The 21,583-nt window shown below is 48.3% G+C and overlaps 1 protein-coding gene across 5 annotated transcripts in view; it reads left to right on the forward strand.

The window, feature by feature from the left end:
- Positions 1-21,583, forward strand: part of WWOX (WW domain containing oxidoreductase) — a 908,337-nt gene that overhangs the window by 435,582 nt on the left and 451,172 nt on the right. The window contains exons 9-10 of one of the 5 annotated variants that reach the window (XM_061385882.1): positions 1,439-1,539; positions 2,562-8,250. The exons of 3 other annotated variants lie outside the window; for them this stretch is intronic. In XM_061385882.1, coding sequence (XP_061241866.1) covers positions 1,439-1,539; positions 2,562-2,571 — 111 coding nt within the window. In that variant the 3' untranslated portion in view covers positions 2,572-8,250. Of the gene's footprint in view, positions 1-1,438; positions 8,251-21,583 lie in introns of those variants that run through there. One more of the 5 variants, XM_061385880.1, reaches the window with a different exon arrangement.

The following is a 21,583-nucleotide window of genomic DNA, read 5'->3' on the forward strand; positions in this document are numbered from 1 at the left end:
CACCAGGCTCCACCGTCCCTGGGATTCTCTAGGCAAGAACACTGAAGTGGGTTGCCATTTCCTTCTCCAATGCATGAAAGTGAAAAGTGAAAGTGAAGTTGCTCAGTCGTGTCCGACTCTTCCTGAACCCATGGACTGCAGCCTACCAGGCTCCTCCATCCATGGGATTTTCCAGGCAAGAGTACTGGAGTGGGGTGCCATTGCCTTCTCTGGCTTATAGAGGAGGGAAAAAGTAATTATTACCTTATGTAAGTGAGAATTCCAGGATTGGCGTGGGTTCAGCCTCTGCTGGACCTGGGTATTCAGATGTCATGAACTTTTTTTCTTCCCCTGTGGGGCTCAGCTTTTCCCTGTATAGATGTAGAAGCATCCTCCATTGATGATGGTAAAGCGAGATGCAACTTTTGTCAAAACCTGGAGTTGACCAGTTGACTAGCATTGATCTTGTTGGCTAAGGGAAGGGGGTTGGGATTCTTGGTTCAGCCTGCAGGAATGTTTGCACAGTATAGGTCATATGCCATCACAAGATGCCAAAACACACGGATTGGGACCGAGGATACGACTGTCTCCCTCAGGAATTAGGGTGCTTCATGGGAAGGGCCAATGAATGCCAGCCAGGCACACGAAGACCATGTTGAAGAGCTCACTTCACAGTCTGGCTCACCTCTCTTTCCACCTTGGAGACTGGCTGGTTACTCTGATTTCTTCTGCCTTTCTCCACATTTATGGGCTTCCCAGGTGGCTCAGGGGTACAGAGCCCACCTGCCAGTGCCAGAGACAAGAGAGACTTGGGTTCGATCCCTAGGTCGGAAAGACCCCCTGCAGACTTTCTGCACAAATACATCATTACACAAATCACAGGATTGTAGAATAATGGTCCCTTTTCAACATGTAATCAGATACTTTGCAGAGCACCTTTGGATCTGTTAGGGAAGGAGATAAATTTCAGCCTGCCTTTTTGGCCTAATTTGCATTGCATTAAACCTTCCCTGCTTCCATTCTCTAAGAGCAGGCCTATTCCTCCCCATTTAAAAAATCATAGCTATATTTCCTCTGTGCTCACTAAGCTCTAGTCCCCACACCAGCCCTTAGAATGTCACCTCCCTTCTGCCTCAAAATAATCACAAGTGAACCTCAGGATCACCTGTCTGCTAAGTGGAAGATCCTGGCTTTAAATCCTAGATCCAAAACAGAAAGTTCTAGAACATAGACCAAACATGTATTGGCTAAGGCTGGTGACATGAAACCAAGTTTTTCCTGCTTTAGGGAAATCCCAACTATTTTCCTCTCCAACTCTATAAAGACCTAGAGATTTTTTTTTAAAACTGCTGTTTTTCTAAAGAGCAACATTAGTAGTCACTTTGGCAGAAATTTCACATGAACAGTGAGCTTTTCTTCTCCATTTGCTTTAGCGCAGTCTTTTCCATTGTTCATCCAGCTTCTTGGACCCTCCTATCCGCACACCGCACTTATTCACCCAGGACAGGTGTGCGGCACCTTGGAGAAGATGAAGGCTGAGAGAAGATCATCAGACAGGAAGTATGTTGAAAGATGCCTGAATAAATTACCACCTCCCAGGAGCGGTATGAAAAATGGCTATTTCTGTAGGACGCCAGAGCACCTTTTTCCTCTCAAATTCACGCGTACCCCCGTGCGAAGGCCGGGGGCGACGGGGAGTCTGTTCCTAGGCTGTGGGGAGTTTTCTGAGAATTCAGTGCCCTTGTGGTCGGGAGGCACTGTGGGTGGTCCAGCCAGTCTCCCTGCACAGGCTGCTTGTGGGAAGAGTTTTCATCACAGTCTTTTTCCTGGACAGCTTTGGGGTAAACGGTTACGGGTCACTAAATGGTCTTGCTAATGAGAGACTGAGTATACAAATGGACAATGGCCAGGCTGTATCTGATCATAGACCTCTGACCTGCAGCCTCTGCAGCCGTCAGCCAGAAATGGTCAGGACTTGGTCAGTAACACCCAGCATTGCTAATTTCTGTCCTTACTTCCAACTTCAGGACCAGCTAGAGAAAACCAGATATGCTCCCAAACCAAGCCCCTAGGATGTCACGCTCCTAGCTGTTCTGCCCCCCGCTTCCCCAGGCTGACAGCCTCCAATCATAACACACTGAAGCCTTCCCTTTTCCTATTAGAAAATGTGCCCTCTTCCTTGTCTGCCTCTGAGCCTCTGCCCAACGCCCCCGATGGTAGCTGACTCCCCTGCTAGAACAAGCTTTGACTAGAAGGCCCCTGTTTATTGTCCTTTGGGTGGCCTTGGCTTATTTGCTAGGCTGACTTTGCCCTGTTCATTTTTTTCACCCAGCTCTTCCCCTGTCTGTCATCACACGACCTTGATCTGCCCTACCCCTCCCACTCTTTTCCTCTCCTCTACCACTGGTCTTTTTGTTTTGTTTCGTGTGTGTGGCCACTTCTGACCTCAGTAAAAATAACTTTGTTGCCATTAACACGATCATTTTATCTGTTGAAAGTCCAAAGTGTCCAAGTGGGCGCACCCATCATCTCATCTAACCCATAGGGAAACCTGATAGGTACCCTCTGTCCCCATCTCACAGGTCCGGTTAATGGACAGTCAGGGGAATTGACTGATCCTGGCGCTCTAAGGAAGGAGGGAAGGAGGATGAGAAAGAAAAGAAACAGGAAGAATGAATGAATTTTTTAAAAAAAGGAGAAGAAAAATCGTTTGGCTGAGTTGTATAAAAATGATCTTTTTTTGTCCCTTTTAATGTATCACTACATACAGTGACCACAGTGTTTCTTCAGTTTATTCAAGGCATAGTTCGGAGATGAAAAGATGTGTATATCTTCTCAGTACTCTTTATTTTTAAGATTTTATTGGCTTATAGTTGATCTACAATGTTGTGTTAGTTTCAAGTGTACAGAAGGTGATTCAGTTATACATACACATTTGTTTATTCTTTTTCAGGTACTTTTCTCATATGGTTATCACAGAATAGTGAACAGAGTTCCCTGTGCTGTACAGTAGGTCCTTGCTGGTCGTTCCCAGGTGGCTCAGTGGTAAAGAATCCGCCTGCCAATGCAGGAGACTCAGGTTCCATCCCTGGGTTGGGATGATCCCCTGGAGAAGGGAACGGCAACCCACTGCAGTATTCTTGCCTGGAGAATCCCATGGACAGAGGAGCCTGGTGAGCTACAGTCCACGGGGTCACAGAGAGCTGGACACGACTGAGCGACTGAGCACGTGTATAATAGTGTGTGTATGTTCATCTCCAGCTCCCAGTTTATCCCGCCCCCTCCCCCCACATTTCCTCTTTAGTAACCATAAGTTTATTTTTCAACATCTGCAACTCTGTTTCTGGTTTGTAAATAAGTTCATTTGTATAATTAAAAAACATTAGATTCTACCTATCAGTGATGTCATAGGGTATTTGACTTAGTATGATCATCTCTAGGTCCGTTCGTCTTGCTGCAAATGGCATTATTTCATCTTTCTTACGGCTGAGTAGTATTTTGTCTTTCAGAAAAACATACTCATTTCTGTACATTTGCAGATAACTTCCTCCTTAAATTCCATCAGCTGGAGACAACACACGCGTCCCAAGTGAACACAGATTGCAGTTTTGTCGCCTGTGTGAAATCAGGGTCCCGGTACTGTTGCTGCTGTCGTCCACCACGATGGGAGCCGGGCACAGCGGCAGCCCGCTGGTGAGATGGTAGCGTTCTCCCAGTGCCTCAGCCTGACCCTAAAGCCTCAGTGGTGTGGATCCAAGGACAGCCACCTTCGGCGCATTCCTCACATGGAGGTTGTCCGCGCTCGTCTCTGAGGTCGTGCAGTTCGCATATGTTGTCACAGTGATGTACTTAGGACAATGGAGGTAATCTCAGGGACTCGGATTTAGTGGTTTTAAATCAGAGGCCAACATGGATTTTTAGGAATTCCGTTCACAGTAAATTTCAGGCCTGGTGAAAGGTTAGGGAATGGGTTTCCATGCCACATCTCGCCCACCCCACAAACCTCACCTGGCCTGCAAAGGTGCATTTCTGCCAGCCAGCCACCTGAGGCACACGGGAAGTTTCAGAGCTTATAGCATCACCTACATGACGAGCCTTCCAGTGAGAAGGGGGCGGGGGAAAAAGTGGGCTGGCTGTTGAGTTTATATCCTTCACTGTTGTAACAACGAGAGTCTCCTTAATGGAGCGTCTCCCAAGCCTGGCACTGACGGGGATTTGGCTTTTTTGAGCTCAGTTGATAGACCCTTGGCTGCTGGAGCCATCGCCCATCTGTTCAGCCACCGTATTCATGAGCAAGTTGGACCCCACCCCAGCCCCGGTGGCCAGCATCTCTTGGCTGGTGTTAGGATCCACCAAGGTTTCCTGCACTGTCAGGCAGCGAAGTAGCCCCATTGTACAGCATCTTTAGTTAAACGGCCCTGCTTCGTGTGTATCCCTCCCCAGCACGCTTAAATGGGCTCGGTGAATGCGAGAGGGAGCCCCGAGGTGCCAGAAGCCTGCGGTTCCTTTGTGTCTACAGAAAAAATGTAACGATCGAATTAGACTCTTAAATATCTGTGGATGTCAGGTTGAATACAGGCAGCTATTCAGTGTCTTACTCTGGCAGGAGAACAAGTCCCCTGGAGGTGGGAAGCCATGCGGGTCCCTGGAAGTGTGAGCAGATTGTTAGGAGGGTATCAGAGATGGGCTGGAGGGATGCCAGGTGGTACCCCTGGTGCTCGTCCAAGGCCCAGGGCTCGACTCTTGTCTTTACCCGGTACCTGCTGGGCAATTCCTTCTTTTCCCCCACCCAAGACCCTCTGTTCCTCCACCTGCAGAGACCCAGCTCACCTCCCCAGGCCGCATCCAGCCTTCTCTGGTTCTCCTCCTCTTCTCCAGCCACTGGTTCAGGTAGGAAATGAGCTCTGGAATCAGGCCCCCTTGAGTACAAATCGGGCTTACTCCAAAGTGGTGGGAGTCATAACCAACCTTACTCCTCCTGAGCCTTAGTCTTATCACCTTTAAAATGGGAAGCCTTATTTACTGTACCTGATGGAGTTAGATGTTGTGCAGGTGAGATGGCTGGCAGAATGCCAGGCACAGAGATGGTCAGCCTCATCAATCGCTTTCTTCCCTTTTTTTTTTAAATTTATTTTTGGTTGCGCTGTGGTCTTCACTGTTAGCACAGGCTTTCTCTGGTGGCGAGCAGGGTTACTCGTCATTGCTGCGTGTGGGCTTCTCATTTCGGTGGTGTCTCTTGCTGCTGAGCGCAGACTCTAGGGTGCGAGGGCTTCATGAGTCGCAGCTCATGGGCTCTCGTGCAGGGGCACAGTAGTTGCGGTGCACAGGCTTCCTTGGCCCGTGGCGTGTGGGATCCTCCTGGGCCAGGGGTGGAACCCACGTCCCCTGCGTTGGCAGGAGGATTCTTACCCACTGCTCCGCCAGGGAAGTCCCTCGTCCTTTGCTTTCTTGTGGTGATTATTTCCTGTGGAGATCAGGTATCCGATGAATGTATGGCTGGCTTTCCTGGGACTGTTTTAAAGGAAACACCTCCAAGCCCCTCACAATAAGCCAGGCCCAGAAGGCGACTTGAGAGCAAGGTTCTGAGTTACTTAGAGCATGTTTGGAAGCTGTGCCCCATGATCACCAAATGTAGTCGCGGATGCTACAAGGGGCTGTACAGGAAGCTGCGATGAATCACGGAGACCGCCAGCGGCTCACCCTCCTCTCTGGCGCCCAGGGCACAACCGTTTCTCAGCCTGGTCGAGGTCTCCCTTCGAGTCCCCATGACAATTGCTCGCGGGGTCAGCACCCAGCCACGAGCACCAGGACTCCCAGCCCCCTCCCTCCCTCCAGGACTGAGGGTTCATCATGCTCAAGAAGCGGGTGCTGGGGACAAGATGCCACAGTCCTTTTCTTTTTAGAGTCTTACTTTTCTGGAATGAAAACAGAGTTCGTAGATAGGCACATATTTCTTTTATATATGTATGTATTAGACCATGAATTTCTTAATCTTTGTTAACTCATGAGCTAAGTAAATACTTTGACTGGACCCAGGCATAAGGCCTGATTGAACTTTTTTTCCCCCCCTCTCTCTTCTATCAAGAGTCGTGTGTTACTTTGAAAAAGTTTTTTTTTTTTTTGAATATGTAGTCAATAGTACACATGGTAGAAAGAGGAGGAAAAAAAATTTAGGCACTTAGGCAGAAGAAAATTAAAAAGTTCTGTTAACTCCACTGCCCTAAGATGATTGCTCTTAATATTTTGTTATTTTTTTCTCTCCTCCACGTGATGACTTTTTAAAAAACAAATTTGGGTTTAAGCTTTTAAAATGTTTAAAAGTTTAAACATTTTAAAAAACATAATCTGTGTGTATATGTGTATATATACGTATATATTTTCTCTATATATTTTCTTTTTCTTAATAATTTCTCATGTCACTAAACATTGCTTAGAGAAATTCCTGATTTACTAAGAGTGTACCATATGAATGAATTGTATTTTGTTTAACCATTGTTAGATAGTTAGCCTTTTTATAGTTTAAACACTGTATTTAAAAAAAAAATTTATTACAGTATAGTTAATTTACAATGTTAATTTCTACTGTTCAGCAAAGTGAATTAGCTATACGTATACATATATCCCATATTCATATACATATCCCATGTACATATACATACATATATATCCATACATAAATGGATTTTCTTCTCGTTTGGGTCACCACAGAACGTTGAGTAGAGTTCCCTGTGCTAAACAGTAGGTTCTCATTATGAACACTGTATTTTTGATTTCGCATAATTTTTTTTATTTATATATATTTATTTTAAATTTTATTTTTTTTCTTCCAGTTTTATTGAGATATAATTGACAGTGCCTTGTAAGTTTATGGTTGTCCAGCATAATGACTTGACTTACATCGAACATGAGACGGGCAGTGTCCTTTTAAAGATAAGAACTCCAGTTTGATATTTCCTCGTGCCTTGTATATTTTACCACGTAAGCATAGTGGTCATGATGGCTGACTTCCCCAGTATCCTTTCACTTCCACTGAGTAGCCTAAGCCCTAGGTCACACCCTCTTTGGGAACTCAAACTGTTGCAGAAACTTCCTTGTAAGTCATCTCTTTGCTTCTTAAGCAAAGTGCCTTCCCTCATCCTCAGATGGAGGGACGTTCTCCAAAGGCCAGAGTGACGTCACGGAATGAGCCCTGGGTGCAGAGTCAGCCAACGTGATTTCAGACGAGCTCTGACCCTGCATCTGGGTGTGTGGTTTGGGCAGGGCTTCTCAGCCTACCTCATTTCCAAGCCCCCTACTATTAATAGTAAACCAGGTTAATATACTGACATGAGACTCATGAGGCGGGAATTCCTTCATAGACACAGAATGATCATACAGTTACTCTCACGGTCTACTCTAGTGATATTTATCAAGCACCTACTGTGTGCCAGGCTCTATTTTACATTCTAGCAATATGGCAGTGAACACACAGCTAACTCTGCCCTCATGGTTTTTATATTCAAATGAAGGTGGCAGAAATTAACAGGTAAAACAATACACTCAGTGCTTTGGGAAGAGGGACTCAAGTTCTATCTAGATTCTGACTTTTCCTGGATTTAAATAGTAATTTTAGGTGAGCAGTTCTTGTTTTTATCTATCTGTCAGTCCATCCAACCATCCTGCCCCCTGGTTCCTCCCTCTCTCTTATTTATATGTGTATGTAATCACGTATTTTATATTCTAGAGTCTTTCTCCAGGATCTAAGTAGTAATTTTAGGTGAGCAGTTAGTTTTTTTGTCTTATCAAACAATCTATTTGCCCATTCCTCCTCCCCGTTTGTTTGTTTATTGCCTTTGAACTTCTTAGTCTCTCTCAACCTACATCCTGAGTAAATTGATTGGACATTGGGATGGAACCTATGTTTGCCATTATCTGGATTTCTGGAAATAGACCAGTATTTCTCAGATTGTGTTCAAAGGACCCCTGGATGTTGCGATTGTGTTTTCTGATGTGCCCACACATGTGTGTGTGAGCACGTGTGCACGTGTCTGTCTCGGTGATGACCTAGAAAGATTAACTGAACATCTACGGTTCACCTGGGCGACCACCTTGAAAGCAGCCGCATGCACGTCAGGGTGCCTGTGCTTGCGCTGGGAGCTGGTGGTGACTTTGGCCTCGCGCAGCTGTCTCCCCGGCCTCTGGCACCTCCGTCCAGTGTGCACTGCTGGTCCTCATCACTTGTTTTTATGTCTCGCTATGTCACCAAGGTGAAACTGAGGCTCAGGGAAGCTTCGAGGCTCAGGGAAGCTTCAAGGCCTGTGGCCACTTAGGCCTCTGGTCGCAGGCGCAAGAGTGGACCCGAGACCCACTTCCCTTACCCCGAGCTTCTGCCTCTCCCCTCTGTCAGCAGCACCCAGCGCCCAGGGACTCAGGCTCCAAAGCTGATGTGATCACTGAGGATAAACCAGCTTACTAGATGCTCCAGAGCTTGCCTTTCCTTTCTGAGAACTTGATATAATAAAGTTGGCTTGATCTCCCCAGCCCGTATCTTGAGGGAACGAGTAAATTAAACAAGTAATTATATCCATAATGTTTTCAGAAGTTAGAAGATTTAAATATATGAATCTCATCTGAGTGTACCGCCTTTTGTCTGCAGTGTTTCCTGCCAGAAGATCTCTTGACAGGAAATAAACATTAAAATAATCTTTAATCCCTTGTCTGGTCTATTACCATTAACAATTGATGCACTTTAATTTTGTGGGATTTTAACTACAAAATGGAACGGCTAAGTAGTGATAATTGGGTTTGGAATTATACGGTCATTTATATCAACAGAGATGCAAGAGGCTGGGAGGGAGGGTGATTAATTATTTACTATTTCCTGGCTGTGGTTCCTTTTATAGAATTTTCTGATATGTTCTGCTGTGAACAATTATCACCAAATGAAAGTAAACAAATCTGTGATCCGAAACCTGATTTAGAGGTTAGACTGGATTTAGGTGATCCGGGCTCGGTTTTTCAGGGACCCCTGGGCTGTCCATGCTCCCCTGTTCAGGGTCCCACCCGCTCTGATTTGGAATATGGTTGTCTTTGCACGTCTTGAAAACTTCACTGTGCACAGCCCTGGGGAGACGCCTTGATTTGCCAGGGGAAAACAAAACCAACATGGAGTCAGAGGTCTGTTCAACACCAACGGCAGGTTGGGAGGGAGCCGTGGCTTATTCTTCCCTAATCCTGATCTGCTTCATCACAGCATGGGGAGACAGAGGAGCAGAAGTACCGCATCAGCTTGAGAGGGAGCGTGACGTTCTGCTGCTGCTTTCCATGTGAGCAGACGTGTGCCCGTGCCTGTGCACCTCTTTGTGCCCCCACACCCACCCCTGATGTGCAGCGACCCGTGAGCGTCACGTGACCAGGCCTTCTCGGTGGGCGGTCACGGCCCAACACGCGTTTCCTCTCTCTGTCGCCTCTCGGAGACGCGCATCCACAGGGCGCATCCCCGTGTGTCTCCTTGGCCCTCCCTCCACCTGACTCCTTCAGAAGCCAGGGCTGGGCGCCTTCAGCAGATTCCTCCGTCTCCTGCAGACTGGCGTGTTCCGCAGGCAGCAGGAGGGCGCGCAGAGAGAGGATGTGGACGCCGCCCAGAGCAGCGGCCCGTGAGGCAGTCACGGGCACTCGCGGTCCCGGGATGCCGGGGCCTGCGAGCTTGTTTGCTGGTCCAGGTGTTCCCTCTGGGCTCCTGCGCGCGTTTGATCAGCAGATCATCAGGCCTCCTGGTGCTTTCTGAGTATACGAGCGGCACCTCCCCTCGTCCACCCACGCTGCCCAGACGCCGGAAGCACATACTGGCAGCCCCTCACCCCACCCCGTGTCCTGCCGTCACTGAGTTGCGTCACCCAGGGCCTCAGATCTGCCCCGATGGTCATCCCCATCATCACCACCCCAGCTCCGCTCGCCGGGGTCCTTGACCGGGGTCCTTACTGTCCTTCCTCCCTGATGGCTGCACCCCCGGCTGCCCTGGGCCCGCAGCGCACTCACTTCTGCCTGGCGCAGGTAGGGCCTGGGGGTCGGCCGGGACCCCTCCTGCTTTTCCCAGCCTGTGTTTCCCGGAGGATACGGGGGCCATGTGGCCTTTGTAGCCTGGGAGGCGGAGCAGAGAAGGGCTCCAGTCCTGCTTTGTTGCTGGCGCTGCTGTTTACTGCTATGGCTTGCTCCGTTTTGCTTTGGTGGGGAGGGTGGATGTTGGTGATCATTCTCGCCAGGAGGAATCGTGTAGCGCTGGACACTCTTGGGAGGCAGGACTCAAGGGCCAGGCGACTTTGGTGTTTGCCTGGTACCAGAGTGTCTCAGCCTCACACTATTGACTTGTGGTTCTGGTAACTCATTGCCATGGGGGCCTTCTTGTGCTTTGTGGGATCTTTACCAGCAACCCACATCTCTACTCACTTAGACGACAGCAGCCCCCACCTCCCTCCCAAGTCCTGCAAAGCCAGAAATTTCTGTGGAGAGTCTCAAACATCCCTTGGCCAGGGAGCAGAATCACCCCTCCTTGAGAACCCATACTTCATACTCTTCTCTAGAGTATTGATTTTTTTGTTTTTTTTTAATCCAAGGGAAAGTTTTTATAGTCTTATAGAACAAAGAAAAGTGTTGATAAAACCAAAAAATGATATGAACTTCAACTTTGTTAAATGTTCACTATGTGCCAAGCCCTACTCTAAACACTTGGTACATGATCGGTAATTTAATCCTCACAAGAGTGATGGTCCTAGGCTGATGTTGGCATAACTCTGTTCTCTATTTCAGACCTCACACCACCTTCTTCCCTCTAAATTGGTGTGTCTTCTCAAGAGGACACCAGTCATTGGATTTACCCCCACCAGAATCCAGTATGACCTCGTTTTAACTTAATTATATCTGCAAAGACCCCACTTCCAGATACAGTCTGAGGTTCCAGGTGGACTTAAATTCTATGGAAATGCTATTTAACCAAGCACAAGCACACTCAGCCTCTGCATGGTGCACAGTGACCCGACCACTTAAAGTGCAGATGAGCAAGTGGCAGAGCTAAGGATTCAAACCACAGTCTAAGCTTGTGACCACTGGTGACTCTCGAAGCCTGGTCCTCGGCCCAGCGGTGGGGGCCCCACCCCCCGGGGCGCTTGTTGGGCTTGCAGGTTCTCATGCCCCGCCCTGCCCCCACCCCACTCCAGACCTCCTGACTTAGAACCTCTGCGATGGGATCCAGACAGTTTATATCAGCCAGCCGTCCAGGGGCTTCTCACGCACCCCAAGGTTTGACTAGTCTGGCGAAAAGTGCAATGTAAGAAAAATATCTTTCAAGCCCTCGTTTTAACCACTTATCAAATGGTTCTTGAGTACAATTATGCATCACTTACTCCAGAAGGTTGGGCAGGAGAATTCTGTTTATTTGTCTAAAGGGATCTTTTCTCCTAGTTCCCCAGCACCCAAAAGCATCTGAAAAAAAATCACACTGATGTGATCTTTCCCTCCATGAGGATGGAAAGCGCCGAGTCAAAGATACATTGGGAAAAGTATTTTCATTTGTCTAAGTCTCTCTGCTTATTTAGACGTACAGCCTGACTCTTCTCAGATGTTTATTTCAAGAGAGCAAACCACCAGGCCTCCAGCTCCCTTTCGTGAGCTGCCTTCTCCTCCCCAGGGCCGTCCCCACCAGGAACTCAATGCACTGTTTGTGTGTACAATACAGTTGCCTCATTTTAGGCTCGCTGATACATCATTAATTGACCTTCATCTCCTATTATTTCACCTCAAGCAAGCACATCGTTCTCCATGGTGACATGGGAGTTCTTGAGCTTCTGTGTGCCAGCGTTTACTCTTTTTAGCAAGCGTTATTATCCTCTGTTTCAAAGGCCCTTTCCCCCATCTGTTGCCTTTTGTATACTCTGCTTCTTCTTTTTTGTTGTTGTTATTTAATTACAGGTTATATAAAATAATGCCATCAGCAGGAGGGAGCTTATTACCTTACAGGGAAAGTATTGAAAGTAGATTGGCCACCGCGAACCAACCCCTTACCATGCACTTCTGCACACGGAGGTCCCACATCTGTGGCAGAAACCCCTTCCGTTTATTTGAGGAGGTTTGGGGTGGGCTTGGGGGAAACAAAAGGAAATCCTAGGCACTGATGTTCTCCCTGGGGGTGGAGGAGGCCCCTGAGTGCAGGAGGCGGCTCCAGATGGACTTCTCGGTTTCTGGCGGGAGAGGTCCTGGGCTGGAGATGTAGTGATGAACACCCAGAGCTCCCCGCATCTTCTGTCACGAAACCAACCAGGGTTTCCAAATACTGGGAAAGCATTTCCCATCACTTTGTTCTTATTGCCGCTTGCCACTCCACTCGGGGGAAGTAAACAGTAAAAGCAATAGAAGCTCATGGTGAAATTTCAAACCTTTGATAACATTTTAAAAACAAAGTTTTCCTTTGTCCCTCATCTCCTAAGCTTTCTCCAAAAGAAACCACCTATTAAAGGTGTGCTGTGGATTCTTCCAGAAACTTCCTACATGTTTACCATCAGGTACAAATATGTGTGCTGTATATATATGTGTGTGTGTGTAGATATATATATATATTTGATACTGATATGTGTGCAGATATAGATACGTGTACAGAATACTAGAGTGGGTAGCCATTGCCTTCTCCAGAGGATCTTCCCAACCCAGGGATTGAACGTGGGTCTCCTGCATTGCAGGCAGATTCTTTCCTGTCGGAGCCACCAGGGAAGCCCATAATACTCAGCTTTTTAAAAAGTGCATGCAGCCAAGACCACTGAATACCATTTGTTTATTACCTTGCTGTTTGCGTGCGGTGACGTCTTAAAGCTCATTTGGTTCCCTGCATAGGTAGCGTGGCCGCCCGGTGTGCCGTGACTGCATAATAGTCCCCTTTATGGGGTCCTGTCATTCCCTCATCCACTCCTCTCTCGACACGTGTAGGTTGAGTCTGTTTTGCTTTTCAGCATGATTTGGTGATGAGCACGCCTGCGTATGTGTTTCTTATCACAAGGGTGACTTTCCAGAAGCACAGGTCGTGAGCATCTTTGACCTGATGGGTTTCATAGGAATTGCCACAGTGTCCCTTCGAACAGTGGCACCAGTTTCCTCTCTACTGCCTCCCCTGAGAATACATGTGTCACCCCAGGAATTGTCTCCAGCAGGAGCAGGAGAAGCAGAAAAGAGGGCTGGATCACAAATGACAGGTCAGCAAGTCAGTAATCAGCACCCTATTTTTAAAAATTTATGTGGTCATCATATTATAAGCAATCTCTTATAAAGCAACCACTTCATAACACCGTGTAGCCCAATCCCCAAGCTTGGCATTTTTTTCCCCTCCCTTTTCAATACATCACATTGATTTTCTGTATGACTTTATCTGCTTAATACAAAGTGGGATTGAACAGTTATTTGTCTGGATTTGACCATTTCTTATCAAACATTTATGATTTAGCATTCTCCACAGCGTCTTCTTGTAAGGTGTTTCTTATTTTTATCTTTTTCCGTAAAGGTAGGATTGTGTTGACAGCGCTGTAATAAATCTCTCTTGAAAGAGATGGGTGGCAGAGGGTGGGGAGCGGGTGGGAGCCATGTGTCTGGGCTGTTTGAGGGAAAGCTTCAAGAAGGGGCAGCACGGGTTGTTTCTGCACCAGAGTCCTCATCTAATCCTTATTAACTGATGTCCTGACTTCGGGGTTTGCGACATACAAGAATTGGGTGCTTCTCCCAGATGGTAAAGAATCTGCCTGCAATGAAATTGAGAAGGGAATAACTACCCACTCCAGTATTCTTGCCTGGAGAATTCCATGGACAGAGGAACCTGGCCAGCTACAGTCCGTGGGGTCGCAGAGTCAGACACGACTGAGCGGCTGACACACTCACACACTAGAAGCATGGAAAGATGCTGCTCTGACGATGGCTCGTCCGGCATGTAAGTGAGGCTGGTACAGCCAAGGACACATCTTAGAACCACCTGCTGTCTGCACATGGACTGATGTCCCTGTCAGGGTCAAGGCAGGGTCACAGGCAGTCACTGAAAATCTTGGTCAGAATTTAATCTGCAGACAGGAGATTGGAAAATGGCAGACCAGAAGCCATTTCCTGTTGTTGTAAGGATTCGATGAGTTAGTGCAGGTAAAGATCTCACGGAATGAGGGGTATGTAAATATGGATCATTGCTCTAAGAGTAACTCCTCTTCTTATTTTTATTATCCATATTTTGTTTTTGCTGCTCCAAAACTAGCTGTCTGGCACTGCTGCAGAATCCGGAGATGTTAGGTTAAATTAGAGAAAATCTCATTGCTCCTGGAGCTTACATTTAAGTTATAGAGGGAAACAAATACATGAGATTGTTTCACATGGAAATAAAGGAAGAAAAGGAAGTTGATGGTGATTGTGTATGTGGTCAGAGATGGCTTCTGAAGAAGATGATATTTCAACCAAATCCTGAATGGTGACAGCCATGCAGACAACTTACGACAGAGAATCCCAGCCAGAAGCTCGGCCAGTGCAAAGGGCCTGGGGTACAAATGCGCTTGCCCCGTTCAAGGGACAGAGAACACCTGCTGAAGTTGGAGCCAAGTGATAGACGGCAAGATGGAGAAAAATGCTAGATTGTGAAGCCACCACAAGGAATCTAGCTTTTATCCTAATCATGAGGGGAGTCATTAGAAGTTTAAAAGCAAGAGGGCAACGTGGTTTGATTCACACTTTTAAAAAGAGGTGGTTGCAGTCTGTAGGAGGCAAGAGGAAGGACCAGTCGGGAGGTAGCCCAGGGACCTAAGACAGCAGTGATGGTGACTTAGACGAGGTGAATGAACAGACGGAGGACGGTGGTTACGCTCAGGATCCATAATCCCACGGAGCTCATTTGAGTGTAATTGTCTGTTGGCCTCTGTCCCGCTGGACCACAGACCTGAACCCTGCTTGTCCACATCCTGATGCCCAGCGTGGGCTGGCCACCCAGCAGGCACCCACTGGTGTCTGCCGCTGCATGTTGCTGAGGACCACCCATGGAGGAAGGGGCAGCTGGAGCCAAAGCCGCCTGGGCTTCTGGCCCCGGATCCTGAGAACTTCTGCCCCCATCAGGCAGGCTCATGCATGGCCTGTCTCCTGGAATGATGCCTTCAGCCCTGTCCCCTTCCTCTAACGGAAGCTCTGAGCTTGTAAATAATGTTTTCCTCTTAAAATGTGAGCAGCCAGAAGAGCCTGTGGTGTCCCAACTCCACATGCAAATATTTTTTACTTTCCTTTCACACATGGACAGGGTGTGTCAACACTGGTGCGTCTGGGAAGAACAGGCATGTCAGGTGGCCAGCGGAGCAGAATCTCAGCCTGAGGATCCATTGTGTTCTCCCTGAACTAGGCTTATTGAGGCTCTCTTTAAATAAAGTGGGATGTTTCTTAATAAATTAGCAGTTAAAAATAGGAAAATAGACTCCGAGGGCGAAAAAAAAAAGAAAGTCCCAGGCAACAAGAGCCCAATTCTCATTGTGTGCGTGCGTGTAAAACGGAATTTGCCAGACATGAATAGGCACTTAAAATGTGACTAGAATTGTCTCTGTCATGTGTCAGCCTAATAGCCCAAACCCCGGTTCAATACAATGAACTCGGGAAGGTTTGCTTAATGAAAGAACTGACGTTTTCTGTGCAGTGGCCGCATTCATCAGCCCACATCCTGTTCATTACACAACAAAGGGCTGCCAATGGGAATTGGTAGGGTCATCTGTTAGGTAAACGTGGTGGGGACAAAAGATAGCTGAGGCCAAGACCCGTGGAACATTCTGAGATGGTCTGGCTACTGGAGGAGCAAGCCCCGGTCAGGGGCAGCGCGTTTCCCAGTTGACGCAAGGGCCTTCAGAATGCTGGGCTGAATTCTAGTGACACCCCATCCTGACATGTGCGTCCCAGGGGACCCTGGCAGGCCTTTCTCACTTATCCTCAGCATCTCCCTCCCCATCACAGCGTCAGTAGGGCTGCTCACAGTGAGCGGTATCACCCTGTGTCTGGGCACGGGGGCGACTCTCCCTTCCCACCCCCTGACTTGCCTTGGCCGGTGGAGTCTGGGTGGATTGATGTGTCTGCAAGACACACTCTCGGAGGCAGAAAGTTTAAGGGTATCGCGCGTGCTGCACCACACCCTCTGCCACGCTGGCCAGCAAGATTTCCGACACCGCTGCCCTGTTAGAAGAAGGACAAAGGCAAGAGCCTCAGCCGACCCAAGATGGACATGGAGACGTGAATCGTGCCTCTGCATTGTGACCTAGGACGCTGAGACGCGGGCGCTTGCTTGTTCCAGCACCGTCACCCCCCGTCAGGCATAGAGGGAGCCCAGGGTGACGGTCAGACCAGGGCGACCGGAGCCCAGAACGGCCGGTCGCTTCTTAACATACCTAAAGTCTATTTTGCAAAGTTGGAATGTCGTAATTTACCTTTTTTTAAAAAAATCATTTTAAAGATCTATGTATGTCAGTAAATTTCAGTTAGCCTCTAGAGTCATTTGTAGGGGGAGCCTGTTGGATGCCTTGAGCAGATTCCTTCTGTGAGTGTGGCCGGAGTCACTGGAAATTGCAGACAACACGAGATCTGCTGATTGGCAAGGTCATCTGGGGAAGGTCCATTGTGGAGTGAGGAGCAGGCCCATTAATTCAAGGCAGCGGTGATGGGGGGGGCTGGTTTACATCAGTCCTATCTACCTCTTACTTAATGGGACTGTTTGGTTGTGTTCTTTCCTGGAGAGATTAGTGATTGAAAGGAGGAGATTTGGAAAGGAGAGATAAAAGTTTGCATTTAATTCTCCTGACAGGCAGCCTCCTAAGAAGGCTTCCTAAGGGGGCTCCATAGTAAATTCAAACTTAAGTCAGAGGACAGCATCTCCAAAAGACGGTACTGATGTCCAGGTGGTGACATTTCCATAAAATAAGAGACTTTCAAGGGGCTTGAGGGAAGTCACACTGTCTTCACACAATCTCTAACCCTAAGAACCCCAACCCGTTGGCCAAATTAATATCTCCTTACATAATTATCACAGGATGTTTTTGAGGATAGAATCTGCATGTATTTGTTTGTTGAATTTATTCATGCCTGAGATCATGGTTTCTTTGCTGTTCCTTCTGCCCACGGTCTTCCTTTCCCCGAGTGGGGACTGTGGGCTTTCACAAACCGGCCGCAGCTCCTGTCTCCGTACGGTCCTTGTGGGTTTTAGTGTGAGCTTTGTTAACGGGCTCAGGACAGTGAGCAGCAGGCAGTGTGTGAACGCTTCCTCTGGCAGCATGGGGAAGCCATGGCTCCTGCATGTCCGGCAGGCCGGGGTCTGGTGCTGCCTCTGCCATGCACTCACTGAGCCACCCCGATTGTGCCACACGCCCGTTCTCAGTGTGTTTCCGTTTCCATAAACTGAGGACAGAAGCAGCACCTTAGCACCTTTCTCAGCCCGTAGACTGGGAGGAGTAGACGAGCTCACGCCGCTGCAGCGTAAGGTCCAGCCCCTGCCACTATGGAGAGTGTCAGCGCGTGCTCGCTCCTACTCCTGTTCCTATAGACGGAGGCAGGGGTGGGGGCGTGGCCTTTGCCCTGAAACCCCCGGCAGCGGGTAGGAAGTACAGCACTTGGTACACTGTTGACTGCCAGTCCCAGAGAATCCTGGCTCAGTGAAACGAGGAGGCATCCAGAGTCCTGACTAGGGCAGCTCCAGGTGGGGTGGCTTCAGGGTTCCGTGTGCTTCTGTGTCACCACTGTCCACACAGTGGATGCCCCGAGGTGAGTCTGTGATGGGCTCGGAAGTGGAGACACACGTGAGCTACAGAGGCAGATGGGAATTGACCTTGATCCTAGTTGCCAGAGTTTGAAAGCTCTGTATCTCCGTTTTCCCATCTGTAAGATGGACACAGCAGTGTCGCCAGTCTCATCACACAGGGTCGTAGTCAAGGAGCTTTGTGTTAACTGCACAGCCCTGTGCCCGGCACAGTGAGCTCTGGGTATGAAGTCTTCAGGGATCTTAAAAGGAAAGAGATGTTCAGTGTCACTCACTGGTGGCCGGGGGGCCGGGTGCTCAGACTTCAGCTGGTGGTGGACTGACACCGCAGCACGCTTCCTGTGCTAGAATCCGTAGCCTCTGCCTTGGAAAATCATGCAGAAGGGTCTGCTCTCACCCTTAATTAAAAACAGGTTCACAACAGCCATGGCTTTTTAAAAACCTACGTCATTGCTTAATGCAAACATAATCTGCCGTGGAAAGAATTCAGTTTTTCCCACTCTAGGAAGCCCCTTGCACATGCATTTCTTCGTTCTGTTCAGTGGCAAGAGTGCACGCCACTGCTGAATGGACTTGCTAGTATCTTCCCTAAGAATCCACGGGTGACCTTGTCTATAAACCTTTGGCATTAAAACTTCAGGTTTCTGCTCCCCACAGCAGACCGTCTTTCTCAAAGCAGAGCCACATGTCTGTTCTAACAGCATTGTTAGACTTGGGCAGGTTGACACTACTGCTTAATGAATTATCTTGATGTGAATATGCTTTTCTGGGTCATATTTTTTGTGTAATGTGATAAGGATGGAAGTAACAGGATGCTGATCGGAACACCAATTCCTGCGCTCTTGCGCTCTAACGGCCTCACTGGAGAGCCTCTCTGTCGTGTCTCACTGTGTCACTGTCTCTCTGTCACACTGAGCCTCCTTTGCCCATCCTGAAAGCATCCGTGCTGCGGCTCTGGAAGCGAAAGTGGCTAAGCGGCTTCTCTTGTGCCGTACAACTGTGTAAAGTGAATGGTGGAGCTGTTCTTACACATCTGCTGCTTCTAAATCACCTGATCATCTGGTCAGTGGCTGGTGCCCTCAGATCCCCGGTTTCCTCATCCGTCAGCGGAGCTGGGAGATGTCCCCATCTCACTGAGACGCAGCATCAAGACTCAGATGAGACAACATACGTAAAGCACACAGCCTGGGGCACCCCAAGTATGCAGTAAATAACGACCCTTATTATGGTTGCTATTATTTAGAATGCAAATTTATTTAGGAATGCATAGTCAATATTCAGTTACCCTCACTGATAAAGAGGAATAAAGGTATAGATTGCAAAACAGAAAATACATGGAAAGATTGCTGGGTATTTTACAGTGGTGAGGTGAACACACATAGGGCACCAAGTTCTCAGGCACCTAAGTTCCTTCCTACTCAGCCCACCCCAGCAGGGGTCGGCCTACAAAGGGGCAGTGGAAGAAATATGATTCCTGATGTCCTACAGGGAAAATAATTCAAGTTTGGATAGCTGAGAGTTAAATGTCACTTTGAGCTCCAGGATCCTGATTGGAAACCATCCCATCACCCTTTTTCACACCCACCTCTAGGAAAAGTTTAGAGTACTGGCAGGGCAGCAGATACGTTTAAATGACTTTATTCAAATGGCAGATTTCATGAAATCAGTCACCAGAAGACAAGCCAAAAAGAATTTTTCAGGGAGCTTGGAAATGTCTCTTTCTGTCTCCCCATCTCCATCCCCACCCCATGGTGATAACTGTGGACAGAAACCTTCCCAAACACGTGAAAATGCAAACTGGGGCATTTGTCATAACAATTCCGTGCCTGTTAAGATAGACTTCTGTAGCCAGGTGTGGTGACCAGAATATTCACGCACCGGCAAGGCCACCGATAGTGTGCTGATAGCTGTTTCTGGAACACGTGTGCGCTCGCCACCCTCCGGGTTCTGTGGTCGCTCGGGTGTGTGTCTGTGTTCTGACAGAAGCAGGACTGGTAGTGCCCCCCGTAAACAGCACAGCACGAGAAAGCATCCCGCCTCCACACCTCACCTCAACCGCCTGTGAGCAGAGGGAGTCCGTTCTACCTCGTGCAACCGGATGCTACCGCTTGCCAACTGAGCAGCCGAACAGGTGCTTCAAATAAAATGGTTCAGTGAAACTGCGGAAACCAGAAAGACCACAGAGATCCCCCAGAAGACCATCGCTGGCCCGGAGCTCCCCCATTTCCTGGTCCCACATTTGTACCGATTAGGGCCTGACAGCTCTTGAGTTTCCAGTGATAACAGCCATCTGACTTGATCGGAGTTCAATGGATTTTCACTAAAATAGAATCATCGCCTCGGTGATGGATAGAAAAAGTGAAGCAGTACATCCTGATAAAGGCTGCGCCTGCCTCCTTCCTCTCCCCAGTGGTGACCTTGGGCAGTCCACAAGAGAGCCAGGCAGAGCCCCGGTTGCCGCCGCCGCACGTTAGGCCTCGGAAATATAAGGAGCTTTGAAACCCGCCATTGGGGTGGATAGGGGAACGGCCTGAGATAGCAATGGATCATGCTTAGAGGGCTCGGAGGGAAGCAGGGGACGCTGAAGGTCAAGGCAGGCATGTCCTCATGGAAAAGATCCAGCCCTCATTCTCATTCACGGGAGGCAGTGGGCCTGCCAGGCGAGATCCGGAGAAGAGTACAATAAAACAGGGATTTCCGGAGCATGTAATGTTTTCTCAGAGGCACAGGGCTCTAGAAGATGGTGCAGAGTGTTCGCTGCCCAAAGCGTGAAAGGGAGCCTCACCCCACCCCACCCCACCCCAGGCTCTCCCCCTGAATAGCAAGAGGCAGACTGCACAAGGACCCACTCAGCCCCTTGAGAAACCGCCTCTGTTTTCCAAGCTCTCCAGCCCAGTGAGCTCAGCCGACTGTGAGTGTCATGAAAACCCCTGATCATCCTGAAGGACGCCAGCCCCGGAACAGAAAAAGAAACGCAACCAAAACAGGGCATCCAGGAAGCTCCCAGGCCAACTGCATCCTCCCCGCACCCAAGCCCCACGTGCTTGATGGGGTGGGGAAGAAGCTTCTGGGCGGTTCTTCTGGAAGAAGTGAGACGTTGGCAGGCGCCCATTAGTGTTGGTTACAACTTGCTAAAAGAAAATATTAAAATAAAAATGAGATCATAAATTTGGAGCCACAGTCACCAAGCCTAAAGTGCAAATTGCCAAACAAGTCAAGAGACTCATTAGCATTTTATGTAAATCAGTTATTACTGTTCTCCACTTCCTTAATTATCCATGTTATTTCAATACAACCCCTTCTTTGATGTCCCAATTCTATATTTAAATAGTGCAAGATTTCTATCGTTTCCTCCCGCAGAGGTTTGTGCCATGCAAAAAACATGCCAAGAGCAGCTATTTTAGAGACTACAGGGAAATGTTTAATTGGTTCATCCCATTTGAGTTATGAGGGCGTATTACCGAGCACATAAAATCAGAAACACGGAAAGCACTAGCTTGGAGAAGTTGACTAAAACCTTCGAGAGAGAGAGAGAGATCACTTGAAATTTCGCCCCCAAGACTTTTTGGGTTCTCCGTGGGAGCTGATTCAAGGGGAAATTTTGCAAACTCCATTGAATTTTGCTAAACGATTGATTTATAATTGAAATATTTGGAAACAAAACCCCAAAGCCCTCTTCCCTCTGGCACAGAGTCTTCCTTTTGGTCCATTAGAGGGAGCACAAGAGGACAGAGAGGAGGAGGAGCATGGTGGATGTGTGAGCAGGGCACGCAGTTCCCACCTCGCTGCTTTTCAGTTCATCTTCAGCACAAAAGGAACCAGGGACTTCCCTGGCGGTCCAGT

Source organism: Bos javanicus, chromosome 18, assembly GCF_032452875.1.
Source record: "Bos javanicus breed banteng chromosome 18, ARS-OSU_banteng_1.0, whole genome shotgun sequence".
NCBI classification, from domain to species: Eukaryota; Metazoa; Chordata; class Mammalia; order Artiodactyla; family Bovidae; genus Bos; species Bos javanicus.